The 27,117-nt window shown below is 43.8% G+C and overlaps 1 protein-coding gene and 1 pseudogene across 5 annotated transcripts in view; one reads left to right on the top strand and one right to left on the bottom strand.

Moving 5' to 3' along the window:
- ZNF236 (zinc finger protein 236) overlaps positions 1 to 27,095 on the bottom strand; it is a 157,684-nt gene extending 130,589 nt beyond the window's left edge. For 3 of the 5 annotated variants that reach the window (XM_055102380.2, XM_034944088.3, XM_063597369.1), the window contains exon 1: positions 26,767 to 27,095. In XM_055102380.2, the coding sequence (XP_054958355.1) occupies positions 26,767 to 26,821 (55 nt within the window). In that variant the 5' untranslated portion in view covers positions 26,822 to 27,095. Of the gene's footprint in view, positions 1 to 25,092; positions 26,404 to 26,766 lie in introns of those variants that run through there. The other 2 variants (XM_063597368.1, XM_055102379.2) reach the window with 2 other exon arrangements.
- Positions 101 to 23,723, top strand: LOC134729266 (large ribosomal subunit protein uL24-like; annotated as a pseudogene).
- Positions 27,096 to 27,117: the final 22 nt, after the last annotated feature.

Genomic DNA, 27,117 nt, shown 5'->3' with positions numbered 1-27,117 from the left:
ATAAAACCAAATTATTGGTTATTGTTTAAAAACCAAATTATGTCAGAGATTTATGTGACATTTTAGATGAAATTAATGATATACTGAATTTTTTTAATTGACATGTTTTAAAGTTAGAAATGAGAAACATTGAGATGACTAAGATATGGGACAACAGAATTCTAAATACATATTGGTGGGCTTTTCAGAAGCTTAAACTAAATTCCTGAGGCTTCACAGCCACACACACCAAAACACACAAAAGCCATAATGATGCTTCTTAAACCACGTGAACCTACTGTATAGTGTTTCAAAGTCACTACAAACCACTGACGCGTTTCACCTCCAAATCACTTTAAGATTTCATCAATAATCCACATTGTTTCTTAAATCACTCAGTAAACAAAACTCCAGTATCTTAAATCACTCAGTAAACAAAACTCTAGTAGAAATATTAAAGCCTTTAAATGCTAATTCACAAACTCAATGTCTCAAAACTGCTGCAAAACAAGATTAAGTAAAAAAGAAAAACTGCCACACACAGTGGCTCATGCCTTTTATTTCAGCACTTGGGGAAGACAAGGCAGGAGAATTGCCTGAGGCCTAGAGTTCAAGACCAGCCTGAGCAACACAGTGAGACCCCATCTCTACTAAAAAATCAGCTAGGCATGGCGGCACGTATTTGTAGTCCTACCTATTCGGGAGGCTGAGGTGGAAGGATCTCTTGAGTCCAAGAGTTTCGGGGCGTAGTGACCGATGATCCCACCACTGCACCCCAGTCTGGGCCACAGAGCAAGACCCTGTCTCTTAAAAATAAAACCTTTGCTCTCTCATATATAGACATGGCTTAGGAGGTTCAGGAAGACAAGACTGCAATGCCTCAGACAATCCTCAATTTTTACAAAGAGTTTCTATAAACCCACCCAGGTAAAGTGCTTTTAACTTAAAAGTATTTTGAAATAAGACTATATATGACAAATAACATATCACAGAATAATCACAAAACTTGTCAAAAATGCCATAAAATAAAGATGCCCTAAATCTCTACAATTTTTAAAAATAAATATACTTCAAGTGTTATAATTTGGACATAAATACGTAATATACTTTGCTATGTGAAGACCAGAAATATGTTGCACACAGCTATTTGTATCAAATTTGATCCAAAAACATTAGACTTCAGAAACTTGGGAGTGGAGTACAGGATAAGCTGAAGAACCAAGTAGCTCAAGAAAGCCCCTTGTTCTCAAGAGTTTGTGTGATAAACACAGGCACTTGAAATGTTCTATAGACCTTGAAATCTTTGTTTTGAGAAAACAGCCTGCAGTTCCCATTTCTGCCAAAAGTCTCCTGGCCGAAGGTTGAATCTGCCTTGTAGCAAGGACCTGGAGATTCCAAAAGATAGGAGGTAGGTGAAGCCCACATGGGAGGGGCACAGAGACAGGGTGTAGGAAGTCAGCAACAGCTGCAAACATTATTCCGCAGAACCTTGAGAAAAGGCAAATTCCGGCTTCAAGAAATACAATGCAATTCAAAAGACTGCAACTTCATACATAAAAAGTGAGTCTACTAAGAAAAAGATATGCATAATTTTTATTCTATTTATTCTTAACTATATTCACATCCTGTTCAAAGACCATACTTCCAAAATTTCTACACTAAAACTAACAGCAAATGTTTTATGACTTCCCAGGCCCAAATCAAATGATTGTTGGGGCCGGGCGCAGGGGCTCACGCCTGTAGTCCCAGCACTTTGGGAGGCGGGAGGCCAAGGCGGGTGGATCACGAGGTCAGGAGATCAAGACCATCCTGGCTAACACGGTGAAACCCTGTCTCTACTAAAAACACACAGAAAAAATCAGCCGGGCGTGGTGGTGGGCGCCTGTAGTCCCAGCTACTTGGGAGGCTGAGGCAGGAGAAAGGCGTGAACCTGGGAGGCCGAGCTTGCAGTGAGCTGAGATCGCGCCACTGCACTCCAGCCTGGGTGAAAGAGCGAGACTCTGCCTAAAAAAAAAATTAATAAATAAAAATAAATAAAATAAAATGATTGTTGGGACCCTAGCAATTGATATACAATTCCCTTGGAAAACTGTGTAGTATGGTAAGAAACAGCTTCGAGGTTAGGAAGAGACAAATAAAATGTCTGTTGAAAATTGGGTTTTCAGAACACAGTTACAAGTGTTTTAACCTAAAGGCTGAGTACATTAATAAAAGAGCTCAACTTAATTTCTGAATGCAAAATTAAAAAGCTATCTCAGGATGATAAAACAATTTTCACAGCCTCTATGTTGAAACTACTTAATATGTTGCCCAAAAATGAGAAGGAATTAACTGAAATTGATAGATAAAACCCTAGGAGATACGGACTATACATTTAAAATTGAAAAATGATGTCGAGGCCGGGCACAGTGGCTCATGCCTGTAATTCCAACACTCTGGGAGCCCAAGGTGGGTGGATCACCAGAGGTCAGGAGTTTGAGACCAGCCTGGCCAACATAGTGATACCCCGTCTGCGAAAAATACAAAAATTAGCCGGGCTTGATGGCGCACGCCTGTAATCCCAGCTACAAGGGAGGCTGAGGCAGGAGAATCGCTTGAACCCAGGAGGCAGAGGTTGCAGTGAGCCGAGATTGCACCACTGCACTTCAGCCTGGGCAACAGAGGGAGGCTCCGTCTCAAAAAAAAAAAAAAAGAAAGAAAAATGTTGTTGCTTTACTTATGAATTAAGAATTTTCCAGAAAAAGAGTTATCTTAAGAAGCAAGACTCTGCACGTTAACAAACTCAAAACATAATAATTATTTCGGTAAGTCTCTTCTTCCAAACAGTGATATAACACAGAATTAATTTGGTTCAGACACAAACTTAAAACAATAATTCAAATTAAAGTATGACGGGAAAATTGTTTAAAAACAACAACATGGTTTAGTTTCCACACTGAGCATAATTTTGAAACCCAATGGCGGTCTAGACTCTTGCTCTACCTAGGGGCACACCTTTGTACAGGGAGCCAGTTCCCTTCGCTCTGCGGAAGCACCTTCCACCCTGACACCTTCCTGCCAGGACGTGGTGGCCTCCACTGTCCCCACTTCGCTTGCTTTCCTTCTGCTCAAAGTCAGCCCTTTCTGGGCAGTGTCCCAGGCCTCAGATAACACCTTTGGTCCATCATGCCTTCAAGTTCATTCAAATTTCTGGTCCCCAGAGTATCTGTTGTTCAGAACGAGGTCTATCAAATTAATGCATCCTGGCTGGGCATGGTGGCTCATGCCTGTAATGCCAGCACTTTGGAAGGTGGAGGCAGAAGAACTGCTTGAGGCCAGGAGTTTGAGACCAGTCTGGGCAATATAGCGAGACTGTCTCCATTTTTTAAAAAGAGACAGTCCTTAATTAATGCATCCTTAGATAAGGGCTTTTAACTGAAAGGAGCCCCAGCTAGGCTGCAGGAGACTGTGGACCCTGCTGGAACAGCATACCCACACCTGCACATATGCACACGTCTCCACACACCTCCATTGTGCAGGGGTCTCTGCAGCCACAGAGGTCATCAAATCCATTAGAGGACCAGTGATCAAGGAAACATGTGATCAAATGAATGACCGCCTCTTCATGGGATGGCCTTCTGGGGGATAGCTAATTTTTTTTTTTTTTTAAGATGGAGTCTCACTCTGTTGCACAGGCTGGAGTGCAATGGTGCGATCTCCACTCACTGCAACCTTCACCTCCCGGGTTCAAGTGATTCTCCTGCCTCAGCCTCCCAAGTAGATGGGATTACAGGTGTGCGCCACCACGCCTGGCTAATTTTTGTATTTTTAGTAGAGACGGGGTTTCACCATGTTGGTCAGGCTGGTCTCGAGCTCCTGACCTCGTGATCCACCCGCCTCTGTCTCCCAAAGTGCTGGGATTACAGGCATGAGCCACCGTGCCCAGCCAGCTGCATTTTTTTTAAAGACAGCTAGAAGAAGGACTTGAGGTTTCTAGCAGCAGGCATTCCTAATGCCTCCCAAGTCAGAATAGGTATTCTCTGCCACTCATGCACAAACACACATACCAAAATATGCACAAAGCTGCCTGCGTTTAACTGTTATCAAATCTAAGATCTAGAACAGTACTTTTCAGCTACGTGTTTCTGCCCCCTAAGAAGACAGAGGGTAGGTCACTGTAAGAGTTCACTATACACAGGGGGTGCATATGTAGAATTCCAAGGCAGTTTACCCACACAGCCACCTCACACATAAAAATATGACCACTGTTTGCTTTAATTATTCACCCTTTCTGCTACCAAGAACTTTAAACTATCAAAATTAAACAAAAACTGATTGCACAATGATCAGAAAATGAGCAGCTTTGTTTGCCTTAAGTAGAGACTAGTTTCAAAATCAGTTTAAGGCTTTACATAAATATTCTAAATAGAATAATAGCTGTTTACCACCCCAAAAATAAGAAAGCCTATCTCACAGTTGTGCGGAATAAATAAGACAATGTTTCCTGTAGCTACTAGGACAAGGGCCTGCCAATAACTTAGGACCACGGCCATCTCTTTAGTCAATGCCCTACCCATCACTCCATAATCCTGCTATTCCATGACTGTATTCAGGCCTGCTGTCATGACTTGGCACCAGATAAGCTATCTTAAAAATTGCTCTTCTTCCCCGATCAGGCCCAGCAATCAGGCTAACCAGCTATATCTTAATGGCAAAGGTCTTTTATTCCCCACCTAGAGACCCTACATTGATTTATACAAAATGTCTACTGGATGCCGAGTTCCAACAAAACTTATTGCATTTATAGCATTCCATGGATTTAACTCAAATTGGCCTCTTATGACAAACTCTTAAGCAGTGTGCATTTAAAATCTCAGTTATCCATAAATCTTAATGATGTATTTCATATTAAAATGAGAGATATAACAATTTCAGCTTCTGAGTGCTTTCTAAAATAACTGACCTAACCCCCAAGCTTTTTGTTTTTGTTTTTACATTTTGAATAAAAATCGTTCTAACATATGGTTGATCTTCCTCACTCTGCTGTCAGTGTGCACCACCCTCAGAACCCTACTCCGTCACCCCCTATTCCTCTAAGACAACAGCCCCCTGGCCAGGCACCCACAGTGCTCCCACCCTCTCATCCTGAGACCAGATGCTGTCGTTACAAGTATGCCTGGAACACCTGACAGGCATCAGGCCACTCCAAATTGCTACCGCTTTAGGTCATCTCTACCACCCTTTCTCTACTTTTCCTTTTTTTTTTTTTTTGAGATGGAGTCTCACTCCGTCACTCAGGCTAGAGTTCACTGGTGTGATCTCCACTCACTGCAACCTCCACCTCCCAGGTTCAAGCAATTCTCCTGCATCAGTCTCTAGAGTAGCTGGGATTACAGGCATGTGCCACCATGCCTGGCTAATTTTTGCATTTTTCATAGAGACAGGGTTTCGCCACATTGGTTAGGCTGGTCTCGAACTCCTGACGCCGCCTCAGCCTCCCAATGTGCTGGGATTACAGGTGTGAGACACTGCACCCGGCCTCTTCTTTAATTTAAAACTCCCTTCTACCTTCTTCCTTGTGCTCGTATTACAGGAGTGAACCACTGCGCCCAGCCTCTTCTTTACTTTTATTTAAAACTCCCTTCTACCTTCTTCCCTGTGCTGGGATTACAGGCATGAGCCACTGCGCCCAGCCTCTTCTTTACTTCTTTTTTTTTTTTTTTTTTTTTTTTTTTTGAGACGGAGTCTCCCTCTGTAGCCCAGGCTGGAGTGCAGTGGTGCAATCTTGGCTCACTGCAACCTCCACTTCCCAGGTTCAAGTGATTCTCCTGCCTCAGCCTCCTGAGTAGCTGGGACTACAGGCGCACGCCACCACGCCGGGCTAATTTTTGTATTTTTAGTAGAGACGGGGTGTCACTGTGTTAGTCAGGATGGTCTCGAACTCCTGACCTCGTGATCCGCCCACCTCTGCCTCCCAAAGTGCTGGGATTACAGGCGTGAGCCACTGTGCCCGGCCTCTTATTTAAAACTCCCTTCTACTTTCTTCCCTGTTTCTACTGCTCCTGCCACATTTGTCAGCGTTCAGGTTTTAACACAGCTGGACTTTATCAGGTGAAACTCTGAAGTGTCTGGATCCTGGAGCCCTTTTTGCTTCACAAAGCCTGGCATGTAATGTGTACCTAACAAATACACATTAAATATTTGGAAATAGATAGGCCCTAATAGCTTTTTTTTTTAACCTCTTCCCAGTTGTCTGAAGCTCCCAAAACCAGTTTATCTGATTCCCACCTTTCAGCCTCACCGGCTCATGCCCTCCACCTCAAAACTGCCTACGTTAGATTTAATCTTTTTCCAGCTTGTTAAGTACCCTTTGACTATTCTTATTTTATACACATATACCTGGGCCATGTGGTTGTTCCCAGGAGCCAGCTGAAATAAGTCTGCATTATTTTCTTTGCAGAGTCCCTCAGAAAGCCAAATGCTCGGACTGGGTAACAGCACCAGCCACAGGCATCTGCTTTCTTCCAAGAAGGAGCTCTCACCTGTCACTCAAAAGCACCTGCACTGAGAAGTTGGGAGAGCCAGAGAAGACTCCTGCCCTTTCTGAATTTTACCAATTATCTATTCAAATGTATTTACTCATAAGTGGGTACTCAAATGGAAATGAAATGCAACTCATATGGAAAATTCATTCCTAACCTGTATTCAACAGGAAAAGTAATATGTTCTGAATGGTATCGCTTTTTTTTTTTTTTTTTTTTTGAGACAAAGTTTCACTCTTGTTGCCCAGGCTGGAGTGCAATGGCACGATCTCTGCTCACCGCAACCTCCGCCTCCCGGGTTCAAGCGATTCTCCTGCCTCAGCCTCCCAAGTAGCTGGGATTACAGGCATGCGCCACCACACCCAGGTAATTTTGTATTTTTAGTAGACATGGGGTTTCTCCATGTTGGTCAGACTGGTCTCGAACTCCCTACCTCAGCTGAGCTGCCCACCTCGGCCTCCCAAAGTGCTGGGATTACAGGTGTCAGCCATCGCACCAGGCTATGGTATCACTTCTTAAAAAAAAAAAAAAAGTTGAGGGGGGTGGAGCAGAGATACACCATGCATTTGCTTGTATATTCGAAAAATGTTCCTGTAAAACCACAGAAAAAAAGTAGCATTGGTTCCCTGTGAAAAAGGCAACTATCTGACTGGGAATGGGGGCTGGTAAAGAAGAGGTACATAATTATCACGGGTGAAGGTTGAATGGTGATAACGTATTAACAAAAAAGAATTAAACATAAAATAAATAATCTTTATGGGTGGTGGGGGGAAGGCCAGTCATATTATCAATGCCCTTGTGGATAAGAAAACTAACATCCAGAGAAATTAAGCCACTTAGTAAAAATCACATAATTAAACCAGTGGCATAGCTAGTAATAATTTTCAATTAATACTCCAGGATACTCTCCTAAGTAATTTTGCTTCCACTCCTCTTAAGATAATGGCTTCTGAGATAAGACCCCAGTTGCTGGGCCAGGCACGGTGGCTCATGCCTGCAATCCCAGCACTTTGGGAGGCCGAGGCAGGCAGATCACCTGAGGTCAAGGGTTTCAGACCAACCTGGCCAACATGGCAAAACCCTGTCTCTACTAAAAATAAAAATAAAAAATCAGCCTGGCGTGGTGGCCCGTGCCTGTAATACTAGCTACTCAGGAGGCTGAGGCAGAAGAATGGCTTGAACCTGGGAGGTAGAGGTTGCAGTGAGCCGAGATCGCGTCATTGAACTCCAGCCTGGATGACAAGACTGAAACTCCATCTCAGAAAAAAAAAAAAAAAAAAAAAAAAAAAAAAAACCCAGTTGCTACTTTGAGCCTAGTGTAAAAACAACAGACAAATTTGGATTTTATCAACAACAATGTATACTAATATGTAAGCCTAAGACTGTTGATTCAATTAGGAGCCAAGCCAAAGTACCCAATTATCAAAGGCATGAGTAGTTCCAATGAAACAATTATATTCCAAAACTTTGGTATTTGCCATAATAAATATATGAAATAAACTGTGACATGATAAATATCTGTTCAGAAACTCATTAAGTGGTCCTTAATAGTGTCGGTTCGCTCATATTCTTACAGCAGACTGTTTTCCAAGAACAGATTCACCTGGCCAGGCGCAGAGGCTCACGCCTGTAATCCAACACTTTGGGAGGCCGAGGCAGGTGGATCATCTGAGGTCAGGGGTTCAAGACCAGCCTGACCAACATGGTGAAACCTTGTCTCTACTAAAAATACAAAAACGACGCCAGGTGCGGTGGCTCACGCCTGCAATCCCAGCACTTTGGGAGGCCGAGGTGGGTGGATCACGAGGTCAGGAGTTAGAGACCAGCCTGACCAACATGGTGAAACCTTGCCTCTACTAAAAATATAAAACTTAGCCGGGTGTGGTGGCGCGTGCCTGTAATCCCAGCTACTCATAAGGCAGGAGAATCGCTTGAACCCGGGAGGTGGAGGTTGCAGTGAGGTGAGATCGCACCACTGCACTCCAGCCTGGGCATGGTGGTGCGTGCCTGTAATCCCAGCTACTTGGGAGGCTGAGGCAGAAGAATCGCTTGAACCCGGGAGGTGGAGGTTGCAGTGAGCCGAGATCACGCCACTGCACTCCAGCCTGGGCGATAGAGCGAGACTCTATCTCAAAAAAAAAAAAAAAGAAAGAAAACACACACACACACACACACACATACAAACAGGTTATAAAGACCCTGCTGATAAAACAGGTTGCAGTAAAGAAGAATCACTTGAACCTGGGAGGCGGAGGTTGCAGTGAGCCAAGATCACGTCACTGCACTCCAGCCTGAGTGACAGAGCAAGACTCCGTCTCAAAAAAAAAAAAAAAGTTCACCTTCACCCAGGTGTTCTTTCAATGCTAATTTTGTCAGTATCTGTATGTATTCGTTGTATTCGTGTAAACTCTTTCTTTTCATGCTTAATGTTATTAACGTCTCCCTCTTTTTCTTTTTTTTTTTTGAGACAGTTTCACTCTTGTTGCCCAGGCTGGAGTGCAATGGCACAATCTCAGCTCACTGCAACCTCCACCTCCTGGGTTCAAGCGATTCTCCTGCCTCAGCCTTCTGAGAAGCTGAGATTACAGGCATGTGCCACCACGCCTGGCTAATTTTGTATTTTTAGTAGAGACGGGGTTTCACCATGTTGGTCGGGCTGGTCTCTAACTCCCAACCTCAGGTGATCCATCCGCCTCGGCCTCCCAAAGTGCTGGGATCACAGGCGTGAGCCACCGCACCCGGCCGGTCTCCCTCATTTTTTAAAGAAACATCGACCCCCTTTGAAATACTTGCTTTACTACCTGTAAATTTGTATTTCTAAAGAAAGACTGTAAACTTGGGTAAATGTATATTCATGCACTACACACACATTACCCAAATTTAAAAAAACCACAGCATATTAAATTATAACAAAATAACACCTCAAGTGTCTATAGCCTTACCTTTAACCAGAACTCTAAGAATTCTAGGCTCAGGATCTGAAAGTAACAGGGCCTTTCTGAAAATGATCCAGCAGCATATTGCAAAGTAGAGTGCTTCCGTTGACAGTGCAAAAAACTAATTTTCTATATATAGCATAATTTCTTGTTTTGTTTGCTGCCATTATTCTGTTTTCACCTCTACAAACATACAATTTGTGTGAACATCAAAACAACACACGTATTAACTTTTAGATAAATAGAGCTAAAGAGCGCCACAGAGAACTGTGGAGAGCCCATTCTGAGATTCTGTCCCCATGTTCAATAAAACATGCATCTTGAAAGGTGGATATCTGTATATCAAAATACGGATACACAGCAGAGACTGGGAAGACACTGATAAATACAGCACTTGGAGTCAGACGACTTGAGGGTGAGTCTCATTCCTGCCAAGTTATGAGCTGTGAGTCTCCAGCAAGCCAAATAAACTCTCTCAGCCTGATTCTTCACCCAAAGATAAAGATAATGATTTCTGTCCTACCTACTCACAGGGTTGTTAAGATCCAAGTTATATAATAAATTTGAAATAACTTTTAAAATACTTTTTAAGATGCACACCCATCAGATGGCTACAACTAAAAAGACAGACAATACCACAGATTGATGAGGAAATGAAGTAACTGGAAATCTCATATATTGCCAGAGGGCATGAAAATTGCTATAGCCACTCTTGAAAGCTATTTAGCAGCATCAACTAAAGCTAAATACATGCATAACTTATAATCCAGCAGTTCCACTCCTAGGTACATCTCCAACAGAAATGTGTACGTATGTGCACCCAAACGCCATGTTTAAACATTCACAGTAGCACAATTTACAACAGCAGCAACAAAAAGCAACACAGATGCCCTCCAACAACAGAAGGGGCAAATATGTTGGAGGAGATTTTATGATGGAATACTATCAAACAGTGAGAATGAGCAAACTTCTGCTCTACATAAAAACACGGACAAATCTCACATTTTTACCAAAAGAAGCCAGACGTAAGAAAACAGTCTGTATGGTTTCATTTTATTTCAAAAGTTAAACAAATAGGCAAAACTAACCTATGTTGTTAGAAATCAGCAAAGTGGCTAGTCGCAACAAGGAGGGTCCTTACTGGGATGGAGCACAGTGAAGATTTCTTAGGGTGCCACTTAATGTCTTCTTTCTTAATCTAGGTGCTGACTACATAAGTGAGTTCTCTTTGTGAAAAATTCATTGAGCCAACCACAATTTCTGTTCTTCTCTGTGTGTTATATATCAATATAGTTTACTCAAAAGTAAAGTGCTATAATACATAACTTTCTTTTCTCTTCCTGTCTTTTCCTCTGGATTGGGGGTCAAGTAACTGTGGCCTAGCCTTTTTTGGTACACAAAGGTTTGCTGAAACTCAGGCATATAGCAGATCTGAGTAGTCACGACAGAGGCCGTACAACCTACAAAGCCTAAAACATTTACCACCTGACCCTTGACATAAAGAATACTTGCCAACTCCTGCACTACACTGTAAACTATGACTCCATCTGGAATCACAGCCATCACGACTGCAATCCCTGAAATTTCCACGACTTTCCACAGGTCACAGCACTCCTCCCACCACAGTGAAGTCTCTGAGAGATAAAGGCATTAAAGGTTTACATGCACTATGCATTATTTTCTACAGTAAAAAGCTCTAATGTTTACTTAACCATAATCTCCCTAAAGCTGATAAGGCCCTTTGTCTTAGTCATGGGATAGAAAGACTAGTTGTTCTCCTAAATAATAACTTTATGAAAATTAACACAATAAAGACAGTTGTCTCTTTCTGACTTCTGTGCCCAAGATCAATGTACTTCACTCCATATGTTTTAACCCCTCCACTGAATGTTCTCTGCCAAGCATTTTCAAGCTGATAAATGTGATGGTGAGTATTTGAGCCTAGTTTGCTGCCCAACGATGCAAAAATATGTATTTCCTAAAAATGTGCAATGTCTTCTAAATATGACATGTACCACCAACAATTTGTGAGGTGACGTTAAGTGATACACAAATAACTAATTCTAATGGCTATCTATCCATTTTAATGTGTCTTGACATAAAGTATCATTGACACATCAAAACAGTATGATATTGGCCAAAGGACAGAGACACTAGTGAGAGTTCAGAAGTAAACACATATATTTATCATCCATTGATTTTTAACAAGAATGCCAGTACCATTCAATGAGGCAAGAAACAGTTCTAGCCGAAGTGGATATACAAAGGTTAAAAACTGAATTCAAAGCCAGGCGCGGTGGCTCACGCTTGTAATCCCAGCACTTTGGGAGGCTAGGCGGGCGGATTGACTGACATTAGGAGTTCGAGACCAGCCTGGCCAACATGGTGAAACCCTGTCTCTACTAAAATAACAAAAAATTAGCCAGGCGTGGTGGCACACGCTTTTAATCCCAGCTACTCAGAAATCTGAGGCAGGAGAATTGCTTGAACCTGGGAGGCAGAGGTTGCGGTGAGCCAAGATTCCACCACTGCACTCCAGCCTGGGCAACAAGAGTGAAACTCTGTCTCAAAAAAAAAAAAAAGAAAAAAAGGAATTCAGACCTTCACTTCATACCATATACAAAAATTAAATCAGATCAAAGACTTCAATTTAACAACTAAAACTATAAATCTCCTAGAAGAAAAACATAAGGGACAAGCTTCGTGACTACGGATTTGGCAACAGTGTCTTAAATTTGACACGAAAAGCTACAAATAACCAGGAGGAAACAAACACAAATTGCACTCTATTAAAATTTAAAACTTTTGTGAAGGCTGGGCATGGCAGCACATGCCTGTAATTCCAGCACTTTGGGAGGCTTGCGGGGGGGGAGGGGGTGCGGATCACTTGAGGCCAGGAGTTCAAGACCAGCCTGGCCAACATGGCAAAACCCCATCTCTACTAAAAATACAAAAATTAGCCAGGGGTGGTGGCACACGCTCGCAATCCCAGCTACTCCAGAGGCTGAGGCATGAGAATTGCTTGAACCTGGAAGTCAAAGGTTGCAGTGAGCCAAGACTGCACCACTGCACTCCAGCCTGGGCATCAGAGCAAGACTGTGTCTCAAAAAAACAAATAAATAGGCCGGGCGCGGTGGCTCACACACCTGTAATCCCCGCACTTTGGGAGGCCAAGGCGGATGGATCAAGAGGTCAGGAGATCGAGACTATCCTGGCTAACACAGTGAAACCCTGCCTCTACTAAAAATACAAAAAATTAGCCAGGCGTGGTGGTGGGCGCCTGTAGCTCCAGCTACTCGGGAGGCTGAGGCAGGAGAATGGCATGAACCCGGGAAGCAGAGCTTGCAGTGAGCCGAGATCGCACCACTGCACTCTAGCCTGGGCGACAGAGCAAAACTCTGTCTCAAAAAATAATAATAATAATAAATAAATAAATGAAAATAAAACCTTTGTGAATCAAAGGGCACTATCAAGAAGGAGAAAAGGGCCAGGCATGGTAGCTCACACCTGCAGTCCCAGCTACTTGGGATGCTAAGGCAGGAGGATAATTTGAGGCCAGGAGTTTAAGGGCAACATAGCAAGATCCTGTCTTTAAAAAATAAAACATAAAAATTTAGCCAGGCATGGTGTTGGGCACCTGTAGTCCCAGCTACTTGGGAGACTGAGGCAGGAGAATCACTTGCGCCCGGGGGTTTGGGGCTGCAGTGAGCTATGCTCGCACCACTGCACTCCAGCCTGGGCAACTGAAAGAGTGAGACACTGCCTCAAAGAAAAAAAAATTATAAAGACTGTATAGGCCAGGTGTGGTGGCTCACACCTGTAATTTCAGCACTTTGGGAGGCCGAGGTGGGCAGATCACGAGGTCAGAAGTTCGAGACCAGCCTGGCCAACATGGTGAAACCCTGTCTCTACTAAAAATACAAAAATTAGTTGGGTGTGGTGGTGGGCGCCTGTAATCCCAGCTACTTGGGAGGCTGAGGCAGGAGAATCGCTTGAACCCAGGAGGCGGAGGTTGCAGTGGGCCAAGATTGTGCCAATGCACTCCAGTCTAGGCAACAGAGCAAGACTTAATCTCAAAAAAAAAAAGAATGTATAAATAGCAGGCTAATGGATGGAGGTATAAATGACATTTAAAAATACTTTATTGAGCCAAAAGAAGGCAAGAAAGAAAGGGGAATATAAAATGATGAATCAAGTAGAAAACTATGTCTCAAAACAGCCTTAAATGTACTTAAAATCAGCATATCAATTAAAGACAAAGATCATCAGGCCATACTTAGAAAAGTTAACTATAGGCTGCTTGCAAGAGATATAACTTACATATAAGGATAGAAAGACAAAGTAAAAGAATTGAGAAATAAATACTATAGAACACTAACCAAAGCAGTCATGGTGCAGGTGTACCAACATCAAAGGAGGCTTTAAGGCAAAAGTCATTACTAGATATAAAGTATGAAGTATGACTTATTTCATAATGATAAAAGAGTTACTATACCAGGAAAATATAAGATCTTTCAATTTGTATGGTTAAAAATGTAGCTCAAAATATAAAGATTGACAGAATATAAGAATAGACAAATTCACAATCATAGGAGAATTTAATATTTAATACACTTTTCTGAGTAACTGACAGAAAAAAATAGATATATGTTCTTTTCAAGTGCACATGGAACATTTACCAAATATAACCACATAACATGAAAAGACCCAAGAAGTTTTCAAATAATTAAATAATTCAAGGTAAGTTCTCTGACAACAATCCAAGTAAACTAGAAATCAGTAACAATGAAGGTAATTTCAAAATCTGGCCACATCTTTTGCAATAACTTATGAGAACTCACAATAGAAATCAGAAAATAGTCTTGAACTTAGTGAAGACAAGAATAAACCATATCAAAATTTTGTGGATGCAGTTAAAACTGTAGAATTGCCAATAGCCTTAATACCTACAACCTTAAATGTAGATATTAGAAAGTAAGAAAGGCTGAAAATTAGTTCAGTATCCATATCAAGAAGCTGAGAAAAAAAAAAAAAAAACAGAAAATAAAATGTAGGTACAGAACCGGAAGCGGCGTATATGTAGTTCTCTTCCCTTTTGCGACCATCGGTGAAGCGGGAGCAGCCCAAATGAAGTTCAATCCCTTTGTGACTTCTGACCAAAGTAACAACCACAAAAGGCATTTCAATGCACCTTCCCACATTCGCAGGAAGATTTTGTCTTCCCTTCTTTCCAAAGAGCTAAGAGACAAGTACAATGTTCGATCCATGCCCATCCGAAAGGATGATGTTCAGGTTGTATGAGGACACTATAAAGGTCAGCAAACTGGCAAAGTAGTCTGGGTTTACAGGAAGAAATATGTCCTCTACATTGAATGGGTGCAACGGGAAAAGGATAATGGCACAACTGTGCATACAGGCATTCACCCCAACTGTGCACACAGGCATTCACCCCAGCAAGGTGGTTATCACTAGGCTAAAACTGGACAAAGACCGCAAAAAGATCCTTGAACGGAAAGCCAAATCTCGCCAAGTAGAAAAGTAAAAGGGCAAATATAAGGAAGAAACAATTGAGTAGATGCAGGAATAAAGTAATCTTATATAGAAGCTTTCATTAAAACTTGAAATGAAAAAAAAAACCCTAAGGAAAGTAGAAGCAGGAAAATGATAAAGAGAAGAAACTAGTGGAATATAAAACAAACATCTATAAATTGAATTGAAAGTCCAAACTTGGATCTTTGAGAAGATTGTTAAAATTCATAAACCCTGCCATGACTAAGAAAAAAATAAGAAAAAGCACAATCTCCACCATCAGGGAAGAGAGAAGGGCCATCACTACAGAGCCTGCAGTCATAAAAAGATAATGAGATACTTATGAATAATGTTCTGTTAATAAATTTTAAAATATTAGATGGTTCTTACAAACAAAACTTACCAAAACTGACACAAAGTAAAATTTTAAACTTCAGTTGTCTTATATATACTAAAGAAATTGAATCTGCAATTTAAAATTTTCCCCAAAAGGCCTAGGCATGGTGGCTCATGCCTGTAATCCCAGCAGTTTGGGAGGCCGAGGTGAGAGGACTGCCTGAACCTAGGAGTTCAAGACAAGCCTGGACAACATGACAAGACCTCATGTCTATTTTTAAAATTATTTTAAAAATTAAAAATATAAAATTTCCCCAAAGAAATCTCAAAGCCCAGATGATTCTAACAGGGAATTCTACCACAGATTTAAAAACCATATAATGTCAACCTTATTATAAACTCTTAGAGAGAAAAGAAAATAAAGGAAGACTTCCCAACCTATTTTATGAAGCCAGCAAAATACTAGTATCAAAACTTGAGAATGGCAATATAAAAAAATAAAATTGTAGTCCAATATGGCTCATAAACACAGATATAAAAAGCATAAAGTATGTACAAATCAAATCCAGATATACAAAAAAGAATAATATCGCAACAAGTTTGCTTGTATCCCAGGTATACAAGTTTGGCTTACCATTAGAAAAATCAATGTTTTTCACCCTATTAACAAAATATAAAAGAAAAATCACATGATCACCACAAAAAATACAAAGTAAACATGATAAAATTCAAGACCCATTCATGATAAAAAACACTTAGCAAAATAGAAATAAAACTTATGTAATCTTATAATATCTACCTCCACCCCCCAAAAGAAACCCACAACAAGCACCCTAGTTAATAATATAATTTTCCTCCTGCAGTTGGGAACAAGTCAAGAATGTCCCTTATTCACCACATTTATTCACCATTATAGAAGAGATCCTAGCCAGTACAATGAGCTAGAAAAAATAGTAATGAAAGTGATAAAGATTGGAAATGAAGAAATAAACCTGTTGATATTTACAAATATGATTATAGAGAAAATTCCAAAAGAATCTACAGCTAAACTATTACAAATAATAAATATGTAAAAGACTTTGGATACAATACCAATTTTTAAAAACCAATTGTATTTCTATAAACAAGCAACATATAGAAAATGAAATTTTTAAAATACCATCAACAATAGTTTCAGGAAATATCAAATATCTAGGAGTAAATTTAACAATATTTGTATAAGTCCCGTATCTTGAAGTCCCAAAACATTACCGAGAGACGATAACGAGGAAAGAAATGATAGGAGAGATCATGTTTAGATTCAAAGACTCAAGATTGTAAAGACATTAGTTCCACCCACATTATCTATAGAGTCAATATAATTTGATCAAGATCCCAGCAAGTTTTTTTATGAAAACTTATATGCTGATTCAGAAATCTACATGAAATTGAAAAGTACCAACAATTGTCAAGATGATCGCAAAAATTAAAAACTAAATGGAGGACTTATATTTCCCATACCAGATACCAAGACTCAGAATAGCATAATTAAGACAGTGTGAAACTGACTAGCCAGGAACAAAAAAAAAAAAAAAACACAGTGGAAAAGAGTAAGTACAGAACAATTCTTCACCTGATTTGCAACCATGTAAAAAAAAAGACAAAAATGGTATTTCCAACAAATACTACAGATTAATTGGATATCTACATGTGTAAAAAAAAAAAAAAAAATCCTGACCTTTCCCTCTTCAAATCACATTCAGATGAAGTGTCAATCTAAAGGTGAGACGTATAGCTGGGCACAGCAGCTCACACCTGTAATTCCAGCACTTTGGGAGGCCAAGGTGGGCGGACCACCTGAGGCGAGGAGTTGGAGGCCAGCCTGGCCAACATGGTGAAACCCCATCCCTACTGAAAATACAAAAAATTAGCCAAGTGCGGTGGTGCGCACCTGTAATCTGAGCTACTCAGGAGGCTGAGGTACAAGAATCGCTTGAACCCAGGAAGCAGATGTTGCAGTGAGCCAAGATCACACTACTGCACTTGAGCCTGGGTGACAGAGCGAGACCCTGTCTCAAAAAAATAAAATAAAGATGTAAAACAATAAAGCCTCTAGATGAAAACATAGGAAAATATTACTTATTTTCAAATATTATTTAAATAGATCCGAAAAGTACTAAAGGACTGACAAATTGTTATTAAGAACTTGTTTAATTGATTAGAAGGTATCTTTAAAAGAGTGAATAGGAGACTATAAAAAACTCATCCAGAGTATATAAAGACCTCCTATAAATCAGTAATAAAACGGCATACAGCCCTTCACCAAAGAAGATACACAGATGGCAAATGAGCCTATGAGAAGATGCTCAACATCGTATGTTAAAAATTAAACGTACGATGGAAATTGCAAATTAAAATGAGATATCCAGTACACGCCTAACAGAATGGCTAAAATCCAAAAAACTAATTAATCCCAAATGCTGGTTAGGATGTACAACAGAAACTCATTCATTCCTGGTGAGAATACAAAATGGTACAACCACTTTGGAAAACAGCTTCGCAGCCTGTTAGAAAAAACTAAACATAGTTTTCCCATACAACCCAGCAGTCACAGTCCCCGAGATTTACCCCCAATGACTTGAGAACTTACATCCAACACAAACCTGCACGCAAATATTTATAGAAACTTTACTCATATTGCTAAAAACTGGAAGCAACCAAGATGTCCTTCAAAATGTAAATGGATAAATGTGATACATCCATACAGTAGAATATTATTCAGCAACAAAATGAAATACCTATCAAGCCTTGAAAAGACATGGAGGAATGCATGTCTTACTCAAAGCCAATCTGAAAGGTTGCATACTGAATGCTTCCAGCTATGTGACATTCTGGGGAAGGCAAAACTATAAGGACAATAAAAACTATGTGACATTCTGGGGAAGGCAAAACTATAAGGACAATGAAAATATCAGTGCTTGCCATTGGTCAGGGAAGGGATGGATGAACAGGCGGAGGAAAGGGCAGTGAAACTATTCTGTATGACAGTATACGGCAAATATGCATTTGTCCAACCCATGGGATACACAACACAGAAAATATATCCTAATGCGAATGATGGGCTTTAGTTAATAACAATGTATCAACATTGGCTAAATTTACTACACCAATGCAAGATGTTACCAATAGGAGAAACTGTGAGGAGAGACAGAAGGTGTCTCCATACTATCTGCTCCATAATATCTGCTCAATTTTGGGTAAGCATGAAACTGCTCTAGAAAAGAAAGTATTAATTTTAATATATGTCCCAGTAGAAAAACAGGCCAAGTCTTCAACAGGAGCTTAGCAAAAGAGAACAAATGGCTGACAAACATAAAAACTGTATTAGCATAGAACTCAAAATAAAAATCAAAATGAGATACCACTATACATACCAAAACAGCTAAACAATAAAGGGACAGGCCCATCTTGTCCAATCCACAGTCCACATGCAGCCCAGGACGGCTTTGAATATGGCCCAACACAAATTCGTAAACTTGCCTAAAACATTATGAGACGTTTTTTGAGATTTTTTTTTTTTAACTCCACCAGCTATCATTAGTGTTAGCGTATTTTATGTATGGCCCAAGACAGTTCTTCCAATGTGGCCCAGGGAAGCTGAAAGATTGAATCTCCGGGGAGAGGCAATACTAAGTGCTACGGAGCCTGCGGAACAAATAAATGCACGCTCATCCCCTGCTGGTAGGAGAGGAAGCCGGGACTGTCACTGGGCGACAGGCTGGCTGTATCCACTACGGCCCATAAATACATAAAAGTTTGTAGCAACACTTATTCAAAAGAGCCAAAAACTGGAAATAACCCAAATATCAAGAAGAGAAGAGTAATTTATGGTAGGTTCATATAATGTAATACTATATACTTATCAAAATAAACACAGTTCTGCTGCATAGCAACAGGAAAAATCTCATAAAAATAAATATTGAATGAATCAAGCCAGAAAAAAATACGGTTTCATACTATAAATTCAATTTAGTTCAAAAACAGGTAAAGCTGGCCAGGCACCGTGGCTCACACCTGTAATCCCAGCACTTTGGGAGGCCGAGGTGGGTGGATCACAAGGTCAGGAGATCAAGACCAGCCTGGCCAACATGGTGAACCCCCATCTCTACTAACACACAAAAAATTAGCCAGGCGTGGTGGCGCGTGCCTGTAATCCCAGCTACTCAGGTGGCTGAGGCAGGAGAATCACTTGAACCCGGGAGACGGAGGTTGCAGTGAGTGGAGATCGCACCACTGAACTCCAGCCTGGCAACAGGGCGAGACTCCGTCTCAAAAAAGAAAAAACAAAACAAAAACAGGTAAAGCTAACATGTCGTATCAGAAGCCAGGACAGTGCGGGGAGGGCCTGTGACTGCGAGGGGCACGAACACACTGGATGCTGGCTTGACAGGAAAACTCATGAAGCTCCTCACCTAAAACCTGTGCGCTTTTCTAGGCAGATGTTTTTTGTGATTAAAATAGTTACTTAAACCTAACAACAAAGAGGTTTCAAATAAATATACACATTTCTGGCTTCTCTTAGCAATCATAAACCGGCTGGGTGCCATGGCTCATGCCTGTAATCCCAACACTTTGGGAGGCTAAGGCAGGGGATAGCTTGAGTCCAGGAAGTTGAGACCAGCTTGAGTAACATGGCGAAACCCCATCTCTACAAAAAATACAAAAATTAGCCGGGCGTAGTAGCACGAGGGTGTAGTGCCAGCTACTCAGGAGGCCGAAGTGAGAGGATGGCTTGAGTCCGGGAGGCAGAGATTACAGTGAGCCGAGATCATAGCACTGCACTCCAGCCTGGGCGACAGAGCGAGACTCCGTCCAAAAAAAAAAAAACCTCCCCCAGGAGATTCCATAATGCGTGAGTTGCCAAGGGTGAGAGCCACGCTCCAGGCCTTGCCATGATACTTCATGTGAAGAAAAGTTCTATGACAAACCATAGCTTGAAAAACACTGCTACTTTCTTGAAAGCAGAGACGCACTATCTCTGTACACACAGACAACATAAAGGCTTGAAATACAAAAAGCATTCCAAAAGTGTGGAATTGACTTTATCTAATAAGGAATTACGGTTTACACTATAGCTTTTCCCAAGCTGGTTTTGCATGAAAGACCAAGGTTTTAAACCCATGTGATGTCACTACTTAATGCCAGGATTATAAAATCTTTAGAGGTTATCTAATCACACTTCCTTCAAAATACTAAATACTCCACGGTGGCTCACACATGTAATCCTAACACTGGGAGGCCAAGGGGGGCAGATTGCCTGAGCTCAGGAGTTCAAGACCAGCCTGGGCAACATGGTGAAACCCCGTCTCTACTAAAATACAAAAAATTAGCTGGGCATGGTGGCATGTGCCTGTGGTCTCAGCAACTCAGGAGGCTGAGACTGGAGAATTGTTTGAACCCAGAAGGCGGAGGTTGCAGTGAGCCCAGATCACGCCACTGCATACCAGCCTGGGCAACAGAGCGAGACTCCGTCTCCAAAATAAATAAACACATACTCCAAATTTCGGCCTACCTAAAAAGTTCAATTATGGAGAGTGGAGGGTTTCATCCTTGGATAGACACCTGATATTGTTAGAAAGTTACTGTTTTAAGCAGAAGCTGTCTCCCTGAAGCAAGTAAGGACTGCACTGTTACCAGAAGCCTGAGGGGATTACAGCTCTGGCTGCCTCCTGCCGCTTCAAAAGATAAAGTCTGGCAGGCGTGGGGGCTCACGCCTGTAATCCCAGCACTTTGGGAGGCCAAGGCAGGTGGATCACCTGAGGTCAGAAGTTCAAGAACAGCCTGGCCAACATGGCAAAACCCCATCCCTACTAAAAATACAAAAAATTAGCCAGGCGTGGTGGCATGCACCTGTAATCCCACCTACCCAGGAGGCTGAGGTGGGAGAATCACTTGAACCTGGGAGGCGGAGGTTGCAGTGAGCCAAGATCATGCCACTGCACTCCAGCCTGGGCGACAGAACGAGACCTTGTCTCAAAAAAAAAAAAAAAAAGTAAAGCCCTACTACCCCTAGCTTACGCTGGTGGTGCCTCCCCTTGCGCTCTTGAATTCATCCAAGAAAACTGAAAATTCCTGAACTGGTAACCTAATCAGGAAAAGACTTGTTTATCCATTGGGCTCATGGTCTGCCTGTCTCCGCTCTCTGGAAATGAACTAAGTATTACAAATATCACTCCAAAAGGAAAAAGAAACAGCAGGAGGCCAACTAAAGGGGCAAGCTAAAAAGAAAAATTTTGCACTATTCCATTGGAGAAAACAGATGGAAATCATACAAGATTCCAAAATGTGGTTTCCCTCAAGGTCACATTATTGCTAAAATAATTATGATTAAGAAAAAAAGCATATCTCAGTCATCCTTCTATCCCCAGGATAGTGCCAGGGACACATCAAGTGCTGAATGAATGCTGCCCCATCGATGCCTGTGAGACTCACTTCTCACGTCCTGACTACTTCAACAAATATTCTTTCAGTGGGCCTCTTCTTACTCATTTCTTTAGGCTTGAATTTTAACATCATTTTCTCCAGGAAGCCTAGACTTCAAGTGCCCAATCTGTCACCATGAACACTTGCTACCATTATAAGGATACCTAGAGATCATGTCTCTTGTTCAGCTTTGTATTCTAGACCCTAGCACAGGGCTCACCTATCACAGGAAGTGCTCTAAAAATAGTTGTTCAGCCAGGCACGGTGGCTCATACCTGTAATCTCAGCACTTTGGGAGGCCACGTGGGGGGGATCACGAGGTCAGGAGTTCGAGACCATCCTAGCTAACAGGGTGAAACCCCATCTCTACTAAAAATACAAAAAGATTAGCCGGGCATGGTGGCTTGCACCTGTAGTCCCATCTACTCAGGAGGCTGAGGCAGGAGAATCACTTGAACCCGTGAGGCAGAGGTTGCAGTGAGCCGAGATCAAGCCACTGCACTCCAGCCTGGGCAAAAAGGGCAAAACTCCGTCTCAACAACAGGCCGGGCACTGTGGCTCACGCCTATAATCCCAGCACTTTGGGAGGCCGAGGTGGGAGGATCACCTGAGGTCAGGAGTTCGAGACTAGCCTGACCAACATGGAGAAAACCCATCTCTACTAAAAATACAAAATTAGCTGGGCATAGTGGCGCATGCCTGTAATGCCAGCTACTCAGGAGGCTGAGGCAGGAGAATCGCTTGAACCCAGGAGATGGAGGTTGTGGTGAGCCAAGATCGTGCCATTGCACTGTAGCCTGGGCAACAAGAGCAAAACTCTGTCTCAAAAAAAACAAAAACAAAAACAAAAAAATAGTTGTTGAATACAGGAATTAGTGCACATGAAGGGTTTTATATTTATCAAGGCAGAACACTAAAATGCATGCTTTTTTTGTTTGTTTGAGACTGAGTCTCCCTCTGTCACCCAGGCTGAAGTGCAGTGGCGCGACCTCAGCTCACTGCAACCTCTACCTCCTGGGCTCAAGCGATTCTCATGCCTCAGCACTCCCAAGTAGCTGCGACTACAGGCGCCAGCCACCATGCCTGGCTAATTTTGGTATTTTTTTTTTTAGTACGGATGGGGTTTCACCATGTGGGCCAGGCTGGTCTCAAAACTCCTGGCCTCAAGTGATCTGCCCACCTCAGCCTCCCAAAGAGCTGGGATTACAGGTGTGAGCCACCATGACAGGCCTAAAACGCATGCTTTGGACACAAATGGAGATCCAGTTCCCAACTGCCACTCACTAACTGGGTGGACTTTCCAAATCAGGTTCCCAGGCCGGTCGCGGTAGCTCACGCCTATAATCCCAGCACTTTGGGAGGCCGAGGCGGGCGGATCATTTGAGGTCAGGAGTTCGAGACCAGCCTGATCAACATGGTGAAACCCCGTCTCTACTAAAAATACAAAAAAAAAAAAAAAATAGCCAGCCATGGTGGCTCACGCCTGTAATACCAATTACTCGGGAGGCTGAGGCAGGAGAATTGCTTGAACCCGGGAGGCGGAGGTTGCAGTGAGCCAAGATCGCGCCACTGCACTCCAGCCTGGGCAATAGAGACTCCAACTGAAAAAAAAAAAAAAATCAGGTATCCGCTCTGAGCTTCATTCCCCTATCTGTAAAAATCCCTACATCCCTTGCAGAGTTTTCTTAGGAATAAAATTCATAATAGGGCAACAAAGAAAATAAAACCACTTCACTTACGAGAAATGTGATTAACACAGTAAGTGATAGAGCAATGTCCCTCATTTTGGTTTCAGGACCCCTTGATACATTCTTAAATGCAGCCCTCAGCTGGAAGCAGTGGCTCATGCCTGTAATCCCAAAACTCTGGGAGACTGAGGTGGGAGAATCACTTGAGCCCAGGAGTTCAAGACCAGCCTGGGCAACATTGTGAGACCCCATCTCTATTTAAAACAAAACAAAAAAAAAGAGGCCCTAGAGGCCTTCTAGTTTATGTTAAGTTATATCTATTGATGTTTGTCCTATTAGAAATTAAAACTAAGCAATTTTAAAAATATTTACTTATTTAAAATGTCTACTACATGTTAACATAATTATTTTTATGAAAAATGTCTTCCCCAAAAATAGTAAGAATGGTTTTCATTTTTACAAATCTTTGTAATGTCTCGATTAATAGAAGACAGTTGGATTGTCGTATCTATTCTGCATTTTCTCTGGTGCAACCTGTTCTTTTTTACTGTGATACATGAAGGTAATGCAGCCTGACTCTTAGGCACCGCCACCACCACCTAGATTCGTGCTAAGATGTCAGCAGTTGTGCCAACAATTGCTTTTGTACAATTAGTGCAAAAATTAACAGAGTGAAAAAGCCTAACAGTCTTAGTCTATGATGTTTACCTTACAGAAGCCTGAAAACATCTCAGGGAACCCCCAGGGGTCCAGGAACCACAGTTTGAGAACCACTTTGCTACAGGAGGACTGGTGTTCAGAAGGGAAAAGTAACTTTTAAGCAGGTTTGAGGAAGGCCTCTCTGAAGACTCTAAATCACTTGGAGCCACAAGACTAGCAAAAAGTGCTTCTCAGACTAGGAAATGGCAAATGCCCTAAGACAAAAACTAATGTGGCATCAAGGAACACAAAAGACTGCATGCCAGAGCAAGGAAAGAGAGAAGAGCCAGACAAGGCCCGATCAACAGGATCCTGGAGGAGTGGGTTTCTGTTAAAGGGATGAGGAAGCCAATGCACGCTTTTAATCAGGGTGTAGCCATCTGATTTACATTTAACAAGATCATCCACGCTGACAAGTGACAGATTTATTTACAGGAGCCCAGGACTAGCAGGGCCCAGGAAGAGGGCTCCTGCAGCTCTCCAGCCCGGAGAGGGAGGCTGGGTCAGAGGGTATCTCTGGAGATGGAAAGAGGAGGGCCCACTGGAAATACATTCCCGAGGTAGAAGCTGCAACACTAAATTAGGAAGTGTGTTGGGGGATAAAAGAAATAGAATAATTCTTGAGGCCTGAGGGTGAAACACCAGGTGGACAGGGATACCATCGGTGAGATGGGGATACTGGGGGAATGGGTGCCCCGCCTGTGTCCGTGGAAATTTTACATTCTTTCTCTATCCTAAGCCTTCTTCCAAGTAACTGAGACACTGCACCTTACATTATTTTTGGCAGATGGCATATTAACAAAACAATTAAACTAACGAAATAAGGTCAAGGCCAAAACTCAAAAGCGGGAGAGGCAACAAAGACTTCCTTAAAGGCCAGACACCATCAACCATTAATCAAAATTCTGAGCACTGCTGTTATCCAACTACAAATCTGCATACCTGGGTCATGGTGCAGCCAACATCTCTCCAGCAGCCCACAAAGGCCCATGAGGTGTGCGAACGCTCGCTGAAACGCCTGTTGGTCACCAACGTTTCCGTAATGTGCATGTGTGTTAACTCTACCAAGTGCAATCACGACAAGAATTCCTGGTTTGGTGTGGCCTATGAGTAAGTTTACATTGATTCGTACCCATTACCTCTTTCTTCCTAAACACAAAATTAACACAATCCTTTGTAGTTTCCAGGCCCGACCTTTCTCTGGGGCACGTGTGTTGTTTGGTCACAAGCTCTTTAATGAGCCTCAGTTTACTCATCCCCAAGAAAAGGGGAACACTTGAGTCACTAAGCTAAACAGTTAAATAAAAATCAGTGGCAGTCAAGGTATAACCCACCGACTCCCATAGGGAGTCCTAGGCGCCTACTCCCCCTTAGAGCCCCTTCAACACCCTTTCCAAACGCGGAGCGCCGCTCCAGTTGCACGGGTGACCAGCACCAGGGACCAGGCCTGCAGAGGGAGACTCGCGTCCAAGGCCGCACGGGAACCACGGCGCCCGCGAGAAAAAGCGCGGCGCCCCCTACCCCACTGCCCTCGACCTGGGAACCGCGGCACCGGCGAGTGCGCCCCGTTCCCCCTGCGCAGGAAAGTCCGTTCCTCAAGCTGGGGCTTTGGAAAGCAAGTCAATTCCTGACTGCTGGAAGGGCCAAGGTCTGGGGGTGCCCGGTTGTGTGTCTGCCTGCTTTTAAATTCTGGGCCTTTCTCCTTCCTTGGAAAACAAAATCTGAGTTATTTCATGACTTTAGCAAAGTACCATGGAGAATAAATTACTGGGGAAAACACTTCCTGACGCCTACTGTGTGCACGATCTAGCGCTCCCCACATAACACTGATGCCTACTGTACGCACGACCCACAGCGCTCTCCAGATGCCCAGGGTTCCAGCCCCCCGGATCACAATGGCGCCTACTGTATGCACTACCCACAGCGTCTGCAGAGGCTCAGGGTTCAAGTTCCCGGATCACAATGGCGCCTACTGTATGCACGACCCACAGCGCGCCCCAGATAACACTGGAGCACACTGTGTGCACGACCCTGCGCTTCCCGGACAACGCTGGCGCCTACTGTGTGCACGACCCCGCGCTCCACGGCCTCCCTGTGGGCCGAGCCCAACGTCCCCGGGGCAGCCGGCGCCGCGCAGGGTCGGGCGGGGGCGCCGTCTGGGAGGAGCCCGGGGCGCGGTATCCGCAGGCCCGGGCTCTGGCCAGGCCGCCTCCCCAGCGCGCCCCGCGGCCCTCCGGCCCCGGGACAGAACTCGGGGCGGCCACTTTCCCTCAAGCTCAGCGCGGGCCGCGGCAGGGCCAGCGGGGGCAGGGCGCGCGCAGGAGGCGGCCGCCTGCTCCCTCACCCGCCTCCCGCCTCCCGCCTCCCGCCTCAGCCGCCGCCCGGCCCAGGAAAGTAGGCCCAGCGCGCGGAGGGGCCGGGCGGCGACTCGCCCGTATCATTCCGCCCGCGCTGCGGCCCGCCCGGCCATTCGGCGGCGGCGGCGGCCCGGGTCTGCGCGGCCCCCGCCCCCGCCCCGCCGCTCCCGGCGCCCCCCGCGCCGCATCCGGGGACTGGCAGGGCGCGGGCCCCGCACCGGCCGCCGGCGGGGCGCGAGGGCGCGGCCGCGGGCCTTACCGGAGTCGCCGCGCGCCTTGCTCTCCCTGGGCTTCGGGGGGCGGCCCCGCGGCATCGTCGGCGGCCCGGCTCGCACCCACACCCACTCACACTCACACTCACACTCACACGCGGCGGCGGGGGCGCGCACGCGCGGGCACCGGGGCGGGGGCGCGCCCAGCCGGCGCTAGAGGCGGGCGGAGCTGCCCGGCGGCGGGCGGCCCGGTCCGAGCGCCGCCGGGCTCACGGGGGAAAGGCGCCTGAACGCGCGCACCGGAGCGCTCGAACCGCGTCGGCCTTGGCGGGTTCCATGGCCCGCGGGCCGCGGTGGGGGCGTTGGGCGCGGGCGCGGTGGGGGCGGGGGCGGCGGCG

This window comes from Pan paniscus, chromosome 17 (genome assembly GCF_029289425.2).
Source record: "Pan paniscus chromosome 17, NHGRI_mPanPan1-v2.0_pri, whole genome shotgun sequence".
NCBI classification, from domain to species: domain Eukaryota; kingdom Metazoa; phylum Chordata; class Mammalia; order Primates; family Hominidae; genus Pan; species Pan paniscus.
Note: the sequence above shows the minus strand (reverse complement) of the source record. Positions and strands in the feature narration are given on the sequence as shown.